The sequence below is a fragment of the Mytilus galloprovincialis genome, chromosome 14 (assembly GCF_965363235.1).
Source record: "Mytilus galloprovincialis chromosome 14, xbMytGall1.hap1.1, whole genome shotgun sequence".
Lineage (NCBI taxonomy): Eukaryota > Metazoa > Mollusca > Bivalvia > Mytilida > Mytilidae > Mytilus > Mytilus galloprovincialis.
In genome coordinates this window covers 29,865,739-29,884,116 of record NC_134851.1, presented here as the reverse complement: position 1 = coordinate 29,884,116, position 18,378 = coordinate 29,865,739, and the positions used below count along the sequence as shown (strand labels likewise).

The 18,378-nt window shown below is 31.7% G+C and overlaps 1 protein-coding gene and 1 long non-coding RNA gene across 2 annotated transcripts; both read left to right on the top strand.

Annotated features, from left to right (window-relative positions):
- The first annotated feature begins 763 nt into the window (after positions 1-763).
- Positions 764-5,904, top strand: LOC143059831 (uncharacterized). Its single transcript, XR_012973626.1, has 4 exons — positions 764-1,105; positions 2,203-2,481; positions 4,253-4,519; positions 5,800-5,904. It is a non-coding gene; the product is annotated as an uncharacterized LOC143059831 (long non-coding RNA).
- Positions 5,905-7,420: 1,516 nt separating this feature from the next.
- On the top strand, positions 7,421-10,215 carry LOC143058490 (uncharacterized). The gene is made up of 3 exons (XM_076232006.1): positions 7,421-7,545; positions 8,824-8,927; positions 9,911-10,215. The coding sequence occupies exons 1-3, from the start codon at positions 7,475-7,477 to the stop codon at positions 10,207-10,209; spliced, it is 474 nt and encodes a 157-aa protein (XP_076088121.1). The 5' UTR covers positions 7,421-7,474; the 3' UTR covers positions 10,210-10,215.
- The last annotated feature ends 8,163 nt before the right edge of the window (positions 10,216-18,378 follow it).

Below are 18,378 nucleotides of genomic sequence, written 5' to 3'. Positions count from 1 at the left end.
CTCACATCGAGCAGCAAACTATAAAGGTCCTCAAAATGACTAGCATGAAACCATATACAGTTCGTTTATATATTTGGTAAGGCATCTTTTTTTCAACCAGGAAAGAACCACTGAACCTCGGTAGGATAACTGACAATCTTAACCAATTAAGATTGGAGTCGATCACACCTGCCTCGTGTTAGAAAACATCTAGTGGAATAAGACAGAACCATGCAATAACATACGATAATGTCACTTTTTATGATTAAATGTTATAGAGGTATTTATACTATTCAGAATTCAGTTATATGAAGATGTGGACAAGGTGTGCCTTGAAAATTGTGATGATCTTTGAAGTTGTGTTTCTTATTGCAGGTAATTTTTTTTAATAAAAGATAAAAAAAAAACTTTTCTTCTAATAATTTTCAATCTGTAATATAGTCACTAAAATGAGGAATGGACATTGGAAATGTGTCAAAGAGACAACATATCAAACATAGAGAGGAAAACAGATTCAGTGTTTTCATTGTCTTAAGGAGGTGGATCAAGGTTAAGGGAAATAACTCTTTAAATCATTAGTATGTTTGTGTCAACCATTTTCATAAACATATTCTAAGCTTCTAGGTTACATAGATTATTTTCAATCTGTTTCAGGTAAATGCTTAAAATACATTGATGATTCTTGACTTTTACAAACGCATAACTGATTTAAAGAGTTATCTCCCTGAACCAAGGTCTACCCCCTTAATTTGAAATATAAAATATTTTGTAGAATCATCCAAAGTCAAATACTCATACTTTACAGTTAGACAGACAGTTTTACTTAAATGTACAGACGGTGCATTAAAATTAAATAGCGCTGTTTGGGCTGGTCCTGCACAAAATGGTATTCGAAAGGGAGCCTCAGTATCAGTAACTGAAGTAGATGGAAAACGAAGCAAGTGGAATGTTTCACAATATACAGACGATCGACGTGTTCTAAGAAGTCTGTTACACCGCAATAGATTAACAGTTACAGGGAGTTATGACCTTCAGATAGTTAACACGTCTACCTTAGATGAAGGTCTCTACATGTGCTATTTAGGACCAATTGAAGTGTTTTCAAGAATAATATTAAAAATAAAAAGTAAGTGAAAAAGTAACCCACGCAGTTGTAAGAAAAAAGGTTTGTGGTTACTCTTTTTGTCTTCTCTCTGTTTCGAGTTAGATATTTGATTTCAAATATATTTTGACCGCGCATCAATGATGACACATATTAGCCGAAATGCGCGTCATAAGCAGAAACATATGTTCCGTTTATATGTTTTTATGAGTAATTCAAAAAGGTGGAAAGTAGTAAAATTTCAGATGAGAATACTTTTGTTTCCACGTTAGAATTGGTTCTGTCTGCGGATTATAAGTTATACATGCGTTGACAAAAAACAAAGATATGATAAAAGAATAGTTTAAAAGGGATAAACTCACATTAATACACATTTATTAGAATTTTTCTCGTGTTGCACTGTTCATTTTTATATGAATTAAGCATATACATAATAGTTGAACATAAACATGATTATATCGCCGTGATAGTAGACCATAGAAAATTAACATACATCGGTTGTGATCAGATAATATAAAATAATAATGCAACCTATGTATGTTTATTTGCTTTAAAAAAAAACAGGGGCAAAAGATACTAGCTGGACATTCAAACTCAAAGATCGAAAATAAACTGACAACGCCTTGGCTAAAATAGAAAAAGACAAACAGACAAAAAATAGTACACAATACCCAACAGACAATTGGAAACTAAGCAACACGAACCTCACCAAAAACTGGGGATGATCGCAGGTGCTCCGGAAGGGAAAGCAGGTTGTGCTCCAGATATTGAACCCATCGTGCTGTTAATAAATACCAAGCATGTAAAACATTGGAGAGTCCATACATATGATTTAAATTAGCAAATTTAAAAAAAAGGAGTTGGCAACTTAAGCTGTAGCTCAATTTTATCTTGTGCTCTTATGATGCAAGCATTGAATATAGCATATCTGTTGATTAACATCCTTGAAATAGTTCATCAATAATTAGTCTGCCGCACATTAGTTAAATATTTGTATTTAGTAAGTCATATACCTTCTCTCAATAAGTCCTTAATCACAAATACAAGCATTTGAATTTACCCTGTGTGCCATGTAAACTTTGTACTCTTATACGATATTTGTTGAATTTGTTTTTTTACAGCCTTGCCATCGAATATGACGTTTGCTAATGTAACAAAAGAGAAGATATTACACGGAAAAGAAAACACTGCATTGCATATTATATGCAGTGTTCAAGATGGAATACCGGATTTATTATCCATCAAACGAAATAACAATACTGTAAAGAGTGGCGAAGGCAGTACTCTTGAGTATATTTTGCTACCAACACGACTGGACCATGGCGTGAAATATACATGCGAAGCAAGGAGTTCATTGTTAAAACAACCATTGAAAAAGATAATTCATCTTGATATCAAATGTAAGAAATGTATAACATATTGTATGTTTTTTTTTAGTTAAATGCTGATTAACTTATAACCTGCTTACATGCTTTATGCGACATTCTCTTATGGTTGGGGCCTGTTATCTAACTCCCACGTGAATAGATATTTTTCGTATCACACCGTACGGAGTGTGATATGAAAAAGTGATATCAAAATTACGGTAATTTGATTGGCTTATCTCGTAAATTTCCAATATTTTCATTGGCCGTTGATCAGGTCATTATTCACTGGAAAAGGTCATGCCGGAACTACTTTTTTTCTTGACCACTGATTGTTTACTTCCGGTTTTCGCGATTTTCGTCTGCTTTATCGTCTGCATTATCTAATATAAATCTTATCATGGACGAAGAAATAAAGAAAGGAACCCGTGCACTCGTTATGAAACCTATAAAAATATAAAAAAAACAGATATATCTGGGAGTCAATGGAACAGTATTCAGATCAGTACGCGTTGCAAAGAAAAACGGCCGTAGCAACACAACTCGCAACAAATAGGCCACGCATATACAACTTTTTGCCATAAGAGAAATAGGTTTAACAACTTGTGAGAATTAGATATCGCTTGATATCAACTCTCGTTATTTAATTTCAATAATAATAAACTCGCCATAGGCTCGTTTATTATAATTGAAATTAAATAACTCGAGTTGATATCAATCGATATCTAATTCTCACTCGTTATGAAACCTATAATTCTCGGATTCAGCAACATATTTTTGAATAGAATAGATTCTAAGCTATGTTGCCAAGTTCTTCATTTTATGAACACGTTTATGCTAATCTTTGAATTACCGATATACTGTTCGATATGAGATCGAAGTATAATTTATTATTTTTGAAGTCAATACTTAGAGCAGAATCTGCTTACCCGTCCCTCTTTTTGCTATGTAGTACTTAATTGATGGGTTTAAAGGTAATATTCTTTTGGTATCGTCCGTCTCTGTGTTATTTACCCTATTTCAAAATAAAGATTTTCAGTGCTATATAATTCGATTTTAACCTGTTTTATACCAATGTTTTTTTATAAGCAATTTTATATACATAACTTAAAGTTTACGCGCTTCACATATTCCATGATTTTTTCATTTAAGGAATACAATTGGGTAGATGATATGTTATTTTCGAGAATAACCTTTTAATAAAATTTTATCAGTACACTCAAACTATACAGACAATGTTAAACCTAAACAACATTTTTCTGCGTCAACAGTTACGAAAAAACAAGCTGAGAATTTTTTTCTGATCGAAAGAAAATTCTTTTAGCGTCCTTAACATTTTTCTCTCATTCCTTATGGATATTTTAGACACAATTTCTATATCTACCCTCATCAGGAATGCTCAACTCTAAACATTGGAATATATTCCTAGAAACGCTAGAAACTAGAATCAGTATATGATTTTCGACATTGCGTTTGAAATTTTGTTTTGTTTGGGAAATGATTGGGCAAATACTTGAAGTATGATGTTATTGATCGAAAAAGGAATAATAGAGAACGCAGGACTTTTGAATGGATATAACATGTATAATAATTTTAGGTAAGTCGCAAAACAGTAAAGTAATAGAAGTGAATTGGTGAATTGAGCACTTTTACAACATACGTTATCACAATGATCTAACCTAAAATTCGATAGAAGGCATAATAGAAAATTTAAAAAGCTATTTATGATACCTTAAAATAAAATATGAAAACATGACAATATCTAAACTCATGTAAAATTTTGGTATATGGTTGCTGTTTTGATTAGATAGACCAGTGGTATCAAGCACTCATGGTGGGATTCAAGAAATTAGGAAAGGCACGTCGCACATATTATGTTGTTATGTCGATAGCAATCCAATACCAACATCAACCAGATGGATGAATGGGAGTCAGGAAATATTGGTTACACATTATGTAACAGAAACATGCTTCATTTTAAGGAATGTCAGCCAATTCGACCAAGGAAACTTCACGTGCATAGCCTACAATATAGTTGGCAATGGTTCAGTTACCATTGTTATACAAGTAACCTGTAAGTTATTAACAATTCATTCAGAAATCAATTGTAAAGTGCTGTTAGATAGATTGATGTTTGCTTTGCAAGAAGGCTTAATCGCGGCGAGAGCTAATTCAAATATTTTTTACACTAAATAAAGTGTTCTTAGAAGCATGAATCTAACATTAATATATATAAAAAAATGTAACACAATTCTTAGATCAACAAAAAAGGTTTGTGGTTACTCTTTTGTGTCTTCTCTCTGTTTCGAGTTAGACCTTTGATTTCAAATATATTTTGACCGAAAATCAATGATGACACATGTTTAGCCGAAATGCGCGTCTTAAGCCGAAACATATGTTCCATTTATATGTTTTTATAAGTATTTCAAAAAGGTTGAAAGTAGTAAAATTATAGATGAGAATACTTTTGTTTCCACGTTAGAATTGGTTCTGTCTGCGGATTATAAGTTATAAATGCATTGAAAAAAATAGAAGATAGGATAACTCGTAAATATATATTAGAACTGTGTGCAGAGCTGTCTAAAGTTAAAGTTTCATGTTATAATCTGGTGAAAATGTGCCTATGCATCTTTGGTTATGTGCTGTTGGCTTACATAATAATAAGAAATAGTTGATCAATTCAACATGACTAGTAATTAAATTATACATTAATAATTAAATATATGTTTTTTAATGTGTGTTCAATAGATGAAACTTTTTTCACAGAGCCAAAACAAAGTTCAAACCCTCACTTTTTCTTCCTTACAAATTCAAGAATATGGCAATAAGTAAAATCACAAAAATACTGAACTCAGAGGAAAATCTAATCGAAAGTCCATAATCACATTGCAAAATGAAATAACACAACACATAAAAAACGAATGGACAAGAACTGTCATGTTCCTGACTTGGTACAGGCATTTTCAAACGGAGAAAATGGTGAATTAAACCTGGTTTTATATCGCTAAACCTCCCACTTTGATGACAGTCTCATCAAATTCTGTTATATTTACAATGATGCGTGAGCTAAACAGAAACGTCTATATCATTGTATGTGGACATTTGTATTTGTTGCATTTCTGGATTGATGTTGTTCCATTGTTTTCCACATATAGTTTATGTGTTTCCCTCGGTTTTATAACGCGAATTTGTTTTCTCAATCTATTCATGAGGTTTGAATAGCGGTATACATACTGTTGCATTTATTTAACAATTAATATAAGTGCTCATTCCGTACCTTTTACATGTAGCTTATTAAACTGAACTTTAAGTGAAGTAAGTTTTAACATTTGCAATATGTATTATCTATTTCAGCTAATACTTCATCAGTTAAGAAATCACTATTATTTCCAGGCATCATTATTCTAGTATTAATGATAACTATTGCAGTCATAACACCAGGGATTGCATTAATTGTTCGTAAGTACACAGTGTTTGCTTTAGTTAATGTAATGACAATGACTTGGAATATCTAACCAAAACAATTGAACTTTAATATCAACATCATAGACCTTATGTCCCAAATCCAAGATTTGTCCATCATTATAGAATAAAATACCAGTAGCAGGAAGTGAATTTCTTTCTTTCTGGATAGGCGACAATAATAACATTTTGTAAATGACTTCTTTCACTATAATTTAAAAATATGTCCGATCTATTTGCCTTGAAAGTTTCAGACTAATCAGACAACCCGTTGTTAGATTGCTACCTCTGAATTTGTAATTTTAAGAAACGTCTGCAGCTTTTGTTTTTTGAATTTTATTATCGATAGAGATAATCAATAAACAGCAATAATGTATAGCAAAGTAAGACCAACAAAAAAGTCAGCATGACTTAAACGGTCCATTGATCCTTTAAAGAGGTATTGCCCTTTAGAGTAAATTTTTAACAACTTTCATAACTTTTGTAAATTTTTACCAAATATTTTCCTTTGTAAATAATAACTTGCCCAAGTTTATTATAGATAGAGATCTAAAAACATATCACCATCACCAAACACAATTTTGTCATGAATCCATCTGTGACCTTTGTTTAATTTTCACATAGACCAAGGTGCAACACAGGCTCTTCATAGCCTCTAGTTTAATTAAAATCTTGATAACACAGTTTATATGATAGTTAGAATCTGTTCTTTATTATTCTGTTTTTGAAATTGGAGTCATATGATATCATGATCATCTTTAAACAGAGATTGTTAAAGATATCCATGGCCACCGTCAATTTACACAAATTGATGAAAATGGGGAAATCCTCAGGGATAATAAGCTAATGTTCCCGTCTGTTTGATATACTTGTATTCACACCGCAGTTATTCATAAAACATATCAAAACAAGATTATGTCCATAGTACACTTGACCAAAAACTTTGACCTGAAGCGGGACGAACAGACGGACGAACAGACGAACGAACGAACGGACCCACAGACCAGAAAACATAATGTCCTTTACTATCGTAGGTGGGGCAAAAATATGTTATACCTATATATTTATTCATTGTGCTTCAAGGTAAACATTTTCACCTGCGCTGGTTACAAAGGAGTCCTTCCTAAGTACGGGAAAATGTATTTCTACTTATTTCCTTAACATTTCCATTAGAATTGAACTGATAACTGTATAATATGTATGATATATAGAGAATATTATATGGCTTTTGCAATATCACATACTTTTCTTTCCAACCGAACAAAGCTCTTTGAATAATATTGGTCGAGGGTTGATAGGGTGTGTCATATTGACAAAAATACATCATATACACTTTATTATATATATACCTCATGTAGATGTTTTTTTTTATGTCACATGAAGTCATACAGATAAAAGGTTTGACATAACGTCACACAGATTAGAGGATTCTAGTTAACATTTGCAACCGTGACTGTATTTACTTCTAAGTATTTAATAAATATTCAAGGTCGAAAATTACAGTAACTATGATCGATGTTTATTTGAATACGACTGTTATCATTTATCATCTAATACGAAACGTTAAATGATAAAGATGGTATACAATTTTTTCTCCTCATCAATTGCAGATTTCATGAAACAGATGCACAAGAAAAGGTAAGGTTTTCTTTTGTAAAACAAAATAAAAAAGAGTTATTTACAGATCAAAAGAGATAACCTTAGTTTTCATGTTTTCTCTTTAAATTCTAGGACTAGAACGTCGGTCTTAGACAGTAATATATTTTTTGTCATCCAAATTTTTCTTTTAGACTGATGACGTGAAAAGGAAATACTCCAAAGATTCGTATTCATTTGCAAAATATCTAACACAAGGTTTGTGATAAAGGTGATTTATTCAGAAACCATAAAAACATAATACAACTGAATGTTATGACCAATTAGGTAATAAACCAAAACTGAATAAATGACCATAATTTGCAAAAGTGGGGAATAAATACCGTCAGCCTCAACAAGTAAATTGCAAAATATATAAACAAACAAATATTGTACAATAAAAGATTGCAATCATATGAAATTCAAAATGTTTAATTTAAAAAATATAACCTATGAATATAAATCTGTTAAAGAATCAAGGGAGTAGGTGGGTGGGAAATCTTCACTTTTCTTGAGAAAACTTAAATGCGCTAGCATTCAGTGCAATTGCGAGAATTCTTGCTAATCTAAACACATGTGAAGAGATAACATGCGCCTAATCCTCATTGGTCAATTAAATATCATTAAACAATCATATTAGTAATTAATCTTGACCCTGATCGTGAGATGACCCCACTGATCTTTGCCTGTAATCAAAACCTTACAGACAACCCCATGAAGAGATAACACGCGCCTATTCCTCATTGGTCAATTAAATATTATTAAACAATCATATTAGTAATTAATCTTGACCCTGATCGTGAGATGACCCCACTGATCTTTGCATGTAATCAAAAAATTACAGACAACCCCATGCAAATTTACAGTTTCATATTACTTTTGATAAGAAGAATTTTCTGACAAAAAGGTTTTTATGTACCATAAAATAATTATTTGGCGCATCCTTTTAGTCGTACAACTTGTTGTGTATTTCAGCTGTGCACATAGAACATAAATAGTAACTTGGTTAAAAAGACATTTGCTTTATTCTTTTAGTAATCCTTTGTTTTTAATGTCATGCTTTATCATTTAGAATAATTTATAACCTATTGCAATTTGAAATTTGAAAACGTACTTTATGCAAGCTAAAATGAAGTGAACTATTTTGTGATTTGCTTATTTGAGATTATATAGTACGGTGGACAAAAAACTACTGACAAAGATAGTCTTTCAGGTTTTTTTTTCAAGAACTATACTTGGCTCAATCACATTTTAATTTCATAATGTATGCAATTATTTTAGGACGGTACCTCCAAATGATGTCCAAAAACCTGAAGAATCTGAGGAGGAAAGCGCTGATTATACAGAGATAGCTGAAGGTTATAACCTACATACCACATCGCAAGGTATACAATGTAAAACAATCACCTAAGAAATTAAAATATTCAAATTTGATTTTTCTATCTATAAAAGGTAGCAATTCCGAAACATAGGCGGTTCAAAAGTGGAAAATCAGTCCTGTTTTAATTAGATGTGATGCTAAAATAATTTCATCATCACTTTTCCATACTTATTGTTGTGAAGTATTTGTGTATGTGCAAAGAATCGTGAACTTCAACTTTCTTGGTAACTTTTACTTTGGCCTTCTTGGTTACATTATTTAAATCCTTAATACCTGTAAAGTATTTTGCCAATTCTTCGCTTCAGTTCTAAAAGAAGGTAATTAAAAAAAAACTATTTTCGAGCATATTATTTTAAAAGCAATTGTACACGGCTAAGGTGACTTTTTTCGGTCTAAGTTTGTCTTGTTAGAGTGTATTAATTGGTAACATCAATAATGTTCGATGTGGGTGACAAAGATCCGAATTATTTAAGAAAAAAAACGTTATGTTCCATGATATTACTCTAAGTTTGTAACATTGATAACACAACCTCTTTAATCTTAATCGCCTCCTGAAAACATTTTAATCTTTTTACAAAAGGAAGTTTTGGTATCAAGCTTCATATCGTTCATCATATTTGATTAGATTAACCCAAAACACTTATATTGTCAGAAGGTAAAGTTGGTGTGCATATCAATTCAACAAATTCTGCATGTTAGTAATTAAAAAACAACCAAGTCACAAATACTCTTAGAATATGCAAATGAACTTCTTATCACTTTACAAATAGACGTTTGTGTATTTTTGATTTGTAAAATAAGCTTTAGAATATATTGTTTAGAGTGTTATATTTAAATTGTTTACAAAAACACACATGAATGACAGTATTCAATAATTGATAAATAACACTAATCAAATTATTAAACATGTAAATATGTCTGTGGAAGTGAAAAACATGTACATCTGTAACTGTTGAACTGTTTATGTGATAAGTTTACTTATTTCAGGAAATGATAATCCGGTTATATCAGCAGTCACACGAATTGGTGTTAGAAATAAAGTTACAGCCCTAGTGTCCGTAGAACATGCATCCATATCCTTGGACAATGGCAGTAATGTGTCAGAAAATGTTGACGATGATTATGAACATCCTTACAATACACTGAGTGCTGATAATCGAGCAAAAGACGATCATACCTATGTCACGATCAAAGGGAATTCAAACTATGAAAATTCACATCCTTTTAAGAATGCTGCATGCGGACGTTTCATTGACAAGAATCGTCACAAAATAAACAAAATATAAACTTTTTTCAAAATCGAATGAAGGTCAGGTAAAACTAAATCTGAAATACAGTATGAGGGATCCCTGCTTTACATGCATTACATTTCATCTTCAATTAATCACATGCCTGAGGCTAAAAGAAGCCAGTATTTTCTCCCAACTATAAGTTTCGCTATTAAAAAGAAGTTGACCGACTGAATTATCAAAAGTTTGATGACTAATTTGAACGCATCTATCCCATTCAAATTGAAGTTAAGAGTTAAACTTAAACAGTTAAGACTGTCTCATATCTTGTAATTGATAACAAGACAGTTTGAAATAAAATCATTAAGACAAAAGGGATGATTTTAGCTTCACATTTCTATGCATTGTGAACTTTACATTTCCATGTATAAACATTCAAACAGCGCCTGTATACAAAAGTTTTGAACTCTCAGTTGATACGACATTCCAGAGCTCTCGTGTCCCATCATTATATCTTTGTTAGAGTTTTGTTGCCGACAAAGAAGCTATTAAACCAAGAATTCCAAGTAGAGAAATAATAAGCATTCCTTCGAAAATTTTACGGAACCATCACGAGTTGTATGCCCGCAATGAAGTTTCTATTTCAGAGATAACGTTATATTGTCGATTCTAATTACCTCAATTCCGTGCTTTTTATTGAATATGTCTTACCGAATTAAACCATAATCACTCATTTCTCACTAACTCGAGAAACAAGATGGTTGTCACAATTCGAACAAGATCTGATTAAACCTTATTTATACCTAATTTTAACTGATATAATCGTTTTTTGTTGGTTCGTTTTGCTGAATCTTTATTTTTTTGTTTTGTGTTTTGTGTACCGTTGTTCTTTTTTTGTCATTTATCAATCGCATTGTCAGTATCTTATACAACTCTTTTGCAGAAACATTCATTAAGATTGTGACTTTCTAATTCACGAGCTTTACCAAACATTTCAGTCAATATTTGGATAAAGACAATATTAGAATTTTAATTTAGATGTTTGATTGTTATGAGGGGGGGGGGGGGGGGGTGGGGGTGGGTAGGAGGGGTCCTGAACCCGTAATCCAGGGCTTAAAACACGAAATCCCGGGGTCCCGAATTTGAATCAAATTAAATCCCGACATCCCGAAATTCGAAAAAGAATTCCCAGATCCCGAAAGGGTCAATCCCGAAATCCCGAGCTTCAAAACACCTGATCTCGGGGTCCCGATATAGATCCTTTCCCCCTCATTTCGGTTTACGGTGTATATTTGCGTGCTAAAATAAGTTGATGTTTCGTGTTAACGACAGCAAACCAATAAAACGAAGATCCAAGAGACACAAATTATTGGCCCAATAATCTTCTCACTAAATGAATGTGTACCAAAGTTCATATTTTGAAAAAAAAACTTGTCTCTGATGTCATATATCATGTACATTGTATATGTATGATTTTGATCACATACAGGAAAAGCCAAACATAATTAACATCACGTTTTGTTCTAACATCAAGTATTGTTATGATTCATGAATGCACATCGTTTCCTGTGCAAATGTCTGAATATTCCAACAAGGAAATGATTCGATGATCTGTCTGTTACTTTGAACTTTCATTAAATAACATTTACATTTATGAGGTTAACTGGAACATATTTATTCATCATGAGGTAAATCACTCATCTAAATTTGTATTTTAACCAGCAATAAGCACAATACACGTGTAGTAACTGCTGGTAACATTCGTAGCAGTGTTTTCACTCGTTCCGTTGATTCATAGCGTTTGATTTTGTTCTTTTTGTTACTCCACCGTTTCTGAATTTGACTTTTGAATCAATATATTATAGATACGTCTTTAATGCATAAGATAAAATATATTTTAATGTTCTTAAAAAATAATGTCTAGACCTTCATAGCAATTGGTAATTTGAGATACTGAAATCACTTTGCGCCAGTTGTCCGTCATCAAATTTTCAACCTCTTTGATTCTTAAAATTTATTATTTGTCCTAAAATTACTTCATAACCGAGTAAAAATGATATTTCAGAGACCTTCACCTCTGATAAAAATTAAACCAATTCACAATAGTCTATACAAGAATAATTCAAAACGCATTTATAATTTTAAAAGTTTTAAATTATGGTTCTTAGGGAATCAGTTTTCAGAAGCAGGAAATGATAGAGAATAAATGACGCAAAAACTCTCTCTTGTATGAGAGAAATATCCCTATTTTCAAATTTGCATAGGCTATGTTTTGTTCATTCGTTCATAAGGGACTTTCCGTTTTGAATTTTCCTCGGAGTTCAATATTTTTGTGATCTTACTTTGAACCCATCTTTTGAGTTTTAATGTCCCTTGGTATATTCGTCTCTCTTTTGCAATACATTGAAAAAATATGAAGAAACAAAATATCTTAAAAATAGCACCAAAACTGAGAAGCAGAATACCATCATAAATCTTAATTATTTCAATGGTTTCATAGTTTATTATTAATCAAGATTAATGTGTGCATTCTGATGTCGTTTAAAGATGTTATATGATCCGGTTTCACTTAATTGAGTTCGAATTGTTTGTGCTTGAAAAGGAATGACTTATCTCCTGCGAAATATTTTAAAATCTTGAAAAGAAAGAAAAACAGCATTTGAACAGCATTATTTGTAAGTATGCCGTTTGTTTCAATTTTAATCCTTCAGTCATAATTGTAAAACAACATAATTAGCATCTTAGTTGAGAGTGAATATTTTTAGACTTAAAACAGCTGGAAAATTGTTTAAAAAGTCTAATATTTGAATATGAGAGCATTTAAAAAGGTATTTGCTCTCTAGGCTATACACACGTGTGTTCTTATTTGGAAATTGTTACTTGCAAAAATATTAATGTTAATATTCATATATTAATATATTATTAAAACTGTTAATAAGTGTTGCTTGGTCTCTGGTTTTCTATGTTGTGTTTAGTGTCTCCTTCCTTTTTTGGCCATGGCGTTGTCAGTTTATTTTCGACAGATGCGTTTGAATAACCCTTTGGTATTTTTCGCCTTTATGTTTATCTTAATAAAATGGGAATGGGGAATGTGTCAAAGAAACAACAATCCGACGAAAAAGCAGAGAACAGCCGATGCTGCGAGAAACTCACGTACCAGGAGGCGTGCTTCAGCTTCAGCTTATTTTGTTGTATTTACATTGACATTTAGGGTTTATTATTGAGAAGTTTGCAGAGCTCTAATGTCTGTATAGAGTGATTTTATCCAGCAATAAACATCTGCGACAGTTTGTTAATGTCTGTCATTTTGGTTTTTTGTGGACAGTTGTCTCATTGGCAATCATACGACATCTTCTTTTTTATATGTACATTTATTATTTCAAATTGTTTACACATTAAAAACTGACAAAAGATAGCAATTTTTCAAACATAAATGAATAACTCAGGTTATCATGAAAATGTTCCCCAAAGTTTATAAAATGGCGAAAAGAAAGGATTCACACTATTATTTCAAAAAAGGTGAAAAGAAAAGATTTTGAAATGATATATTTATATCCCCTTATCGACACTCTCTTTGTCATATTAGAGGTTTCTCAACATCTTACGAACAACTGAAAAAATTGACCTACCTTGACGTAACTTGCCGTAACGAGAAAAGAGGGAGCATTCATTTATTCAATAATTTTGGACTGTCAGCTGTGATCTTCTTCCCTTTAAAATTTCTTGTTTACATAAAAGATATATATATTCTGGAATTTTTAAGACCATTTTGAGTATCAGACACATTATATTGAATTAAAATATTTAATATAATTTATACAATTTAGGGTTTAATCAAACATTCGAAAATCTAATTGATCAATAAATTATGGCAAAGAATATAAAAAATTAAGACCCAGGACAGCAATCGGACAAAAGGTTTTGATAAACATGGCAACATTACATCGAATTGTTAATACATAAATGAAAAATGGTAAATATAGAAATTTAGAATGAAAGAAGCTATGAACATGTTTGAATCCAAGGATCAGATCAATGGAAGAAGGTCTTTAGCAAACATGAGGTAAAACTAATCTCGGTATCAACGCCTCTATTTATAGTTTCTTATTTGAAAAAAATACATCCTTGGATACTGGGTAACATTGTTGTCCCAACTCTAAAATTCAAATGGTCACTTCTTGACCTTAAGGGCATACGATACAGTTTTGATGCCATATTTAAAGTTTGCATATCGGCTATTTTTTGCCTGATTAAATCATATATGTAATAAAAAATATACATCCATGTGCTACTTTTTGAGCAAATTGAGGCCGAAATATATATATTTGCTTGAAATTCGGATTTGTGGACGTATTTTACTTTTCGACTGAAAGCATAACTTTTCAAAATAGATAAACGCAAGCTGTTTTTTGTTGAATTATTTTCAAAATTCTGTTCTATATAAATGTCATTTAATTAGTGAAATATTTTTTTCAAATAACTCATATTAATCATTTATCACGAAAGTAGAAAAAAAAATTATTGGCTGTATATTTTTCAAATTGAAGAACAATGCTATTTAAGTTTTCATAAAAATTGGCACACATAATCTTCTATATATCATTATCAAACCAAATGCCATTTTAAAAAAGAAGGGTCCAATAACTCGTTTTCAAGTTAACAAGTTTGAATGATAAAAATTAGTCGAAAACTGAACCTTTCCCCGATAAGTCATAGTTTGACGTCGCGAAAATAATAATTTTCGTTAGCAACGTCATTATCTACTTGTAACTGTATCGTATGCCATCAAATGATTTTAACTGATTTATATTCTAGCTAAACTGATAAAGATAAGAAAATACTTAATAGTCCAGTCGATATGTGAAACAATTGCTCAGATTGTGGTACAAGCATAAAATTTGGCAGAGTGTTAGTTGAGGTCAAAACTAATATTTATAGCTATGAACCCAATTCAGAAAATTAAAATGGCGGCTCTGGGCGGCCATTTTAAATCATGTCCAAAAAATTAATAAAAATTATTAAAAAAAATATGAAAAAAAAATATATTACTTTACCAATTTTGATAAACTTTCGTATATCTTATGACAAAGGATATCAACTGAGGACTATTGAAGTATAAGGTGGCCATTTTGGAAACGTAAATTTCAAATATATCATTATTCGCTATCTTAAATTGTTTTTGGAATTAATACTAAGTTTTATATGCATTTACAACTAGTTTTTCTTATCATTTATTTATATGACTGTTGCTATTCATATAGGATATATTCACCAAGTGCTAAAATAAGGCATGCATATGTTAACTGATAAATGTATTTAAAAAATATGCGTTAATTCTTTTAATTGCAGTTTAGCATGTAGGGCTTAGTCACTTTTTTCCCACCAAAAAATGCGTATATACAATATAAGTTATGACCACTGTATGTTGAAAAGGAATAATACGTAGGTATTAAGGCAATGGAGCTGAAAAAAACTGCACGACAGGGCAATTAGACAGAATTCGAGATACAGAAAAAAGTCAAGAATCTGTTATCCATGGAATGGGGCTCGCCAGATTGATAGAAAACAGTGACGGCTCACACTATGGAACAGATATTATTTTAATATTTGAAATTGATGATATTGGTAAATTGTACAGTAAACGTTCTTAGTAAATATGAGTTGTCATGGAAGGAATGATTAATACAACACTTCTGAAAAATTGAATACTAGCTGCCATAGATGATATGCAAGCACACATGAAAGGTTGCGTCTTTCTCCGGAATCTCAACGAATATGTTGTATAAGTTCTGAAACAGGCCATGTCTTTTAGTCGTGATGATGAAGGCCTCTTCATAGTCAAAGTAACTAGAAAAGTTTGAAGAGTTAGGCTTGTTACTATAAAAAGGTTTACAGGGACATTCAATGTAGGCTTTCCAAATGAATCAGTTCCACAATCTTTGAGACATCTTACTCTCTATCTGAGGACTGATAAGTTGCAGTTGTATCCTTTCAACGACGAGTTGCACAATTGAACTATTATAGCTGAGAAATGGTAAGTCTTTTCTGCCACTCAACGATATTTCTGGACTGTATCTTGATGTTTGGCCATCCTGTATCATTCTTACTAAGGAAACTTATGTCTGTTGAACTGATTCGTGTCAACAGCTGTTATTGAGTGTCCTTGTAAAGCTATTCTTAGTATCAAGCATATACATTTTGCCTGCTCTGGCTATAGGGATGCCTTCATTTTTACTTTTATTAGGTCTGTTTCAGAGCTTCAGGATTACATTTGTTGAAAATCAAGAGCACTAATTTATCTTGCTTGTATGCTTATAGGTATCCTATAGCAGCTACATTCCAATTTTGTTGTATCAGTTCTTCCTTCCATGATAACTCCAAGATCTTCCAGGCGTTTACTGTACAATTTAGCCTGATCTGCAAGCTTTGAGGTTGGTAAAATACTTCTTCCAGACCGTGTGCCATCAATGTATTTCATTATTTAGGAAAACACAACTCCAAGGATAAAAGATTCCTGGCTTTCTTTCTGTGTCTTTTATACTGCCTATTTGCTTTGTATCAATCATCAAGCATGATACTAGTGATTTGACATCTCCAGCTCTTACTTTGGCTAAGGATATATGTCTTGTAGTACAAGTGCACAGTCATGCCCTATTTTTGTCGATTTAAATGTCGATGTATCATGGAGATCTTCAGGTACATCACCACAGAAAAAATACATTGCAGTTTCTTTTTGATCCAGTTCCACTTTACAGTGTCTGTTTACTTATTGTTTTCTTTCAATTGGCAACTTATCTTCAACATCAGAAGTATGTTTTCCCTTTTGCTGATGAAATATTTTGAGGTCTGAAAATTTATGACAATGTTTGTGCCATTTTGCCTTGTGATTCTGGAGTGCTTCTGCAGTTCCATAGCCCTCATTCAACTGATTCGAATTGAGCGAAAGGAAAACCAATTCAAGACCCAAAATCTTCGTATGCTTGCATCAAAAGAGTGATTGCCAGCTCAAATGTCTATGACTGTTCTGTTTGTATCTGCTTGGCATTGCAAACCCTTACATGTCCTCTCTTGCCGTTTCACAAATTCCTTCCAGTCTAATTGCCCTTTATGTTTTTCTTATATCTAGTTCTAGTGTTTTCGAAATCTGCAATTTTGATCTTTTCCAAAAAAAAAAAACCTTTGGTAATAAATTATATAATATATACGGAATTTCTGTTTTAAAAAGTGACTTAGGCAAACGTGTAACAGAAATTTTGATACTGATATCTTTATTTTGTAACATATGCATGCCTAATCTGACCTCTTTGTGAATATCCAATATAAATTAGTAAAAAAAAGTATGAATGCAAACAGTGAATTAATAAGATTAGTTAATAATGATATATTGGAAATTCATGTTTTCAAAATGGCCATCATTCAAGATGGCTACCAAAAAATCAATATATATGAAGTCCTCAGATGACAAACCTTGTCAATTGTGATAAATATACCATATGACTATATCATAATTTCCTGCAGCAAGCGCTTAACTTATAAGTCAAAGTGAACATGGTTACTAAGGAATTGCAAATGTGTAAAAGCAGTATTAAGTTGTACTACTCTATGTTAATGTGGAGGACAATGTGATAGAATATGATAAACAGAGTGTGGTTTGACAAAACATGTACATGTACATTTCATTTATTGTTAGATATTGTTAACGTCAATTGAGAACATTTGAGCAGTTGATGTTCTTATAACATTACTTGTATGATATCAAATTCATTATGTCTGCAATCAAGGTTTTTGAAAGTTGTTTCAAATGAACAATATCAACAAAACGAATTATCCAGTAATCAGCCAACTATTATAACCGACAGGTATACAATTATTTTCTTGCTTTATTTCTACGTATAAATTAACATTCTCCTGTTATTCTATGTTGAACAAGCGGTTGCACGAATATTGCTTTCAGCGTAATAGTTCATTTTATGATCCTCTTCGTGTACACGTTTTAATGCTTTTGTACCCGCTACAAAACAGAAGAATAACTTGGGGAGGGGGATAGGCTAGCTTTTTGTCCTGTTTATATAGCTCAAACAAGTACATTTGTATATATCTTCCACAATGCATTTTTTTTTATTTTATCTAATAATGAAAAAAAAAATTCAAGATGGCCGCCATTCAATATGGGTAATATTTCCAAAACTTTTGTTCTACAAGACAATTGGATTCATCACTGTTATT

Bases quoted from the DNA above. Each gene is read 5' to 3' on its own strand.
- LOC143058490 (XM_076232006.1), top strand. From the start codon at position 7,475: ATGATAAAGATGGTATACAATTTTTTCTCCTCATCAATTGCAGATTTC. The intron at 7,546-8,823 runs GTAAGGTTTTCT...CAATTATTTTAG, and splicing joins AAACAGATGCACAAGAAAAG to GACGGTACCTCCAAATGATG. The intron at 8,928-9,910 runs GTATACAATGTA...TACTTATTTCAG, and splicing joins CCTACATACCACATCGCAAG to GAAATGATAATCCGGTTATA.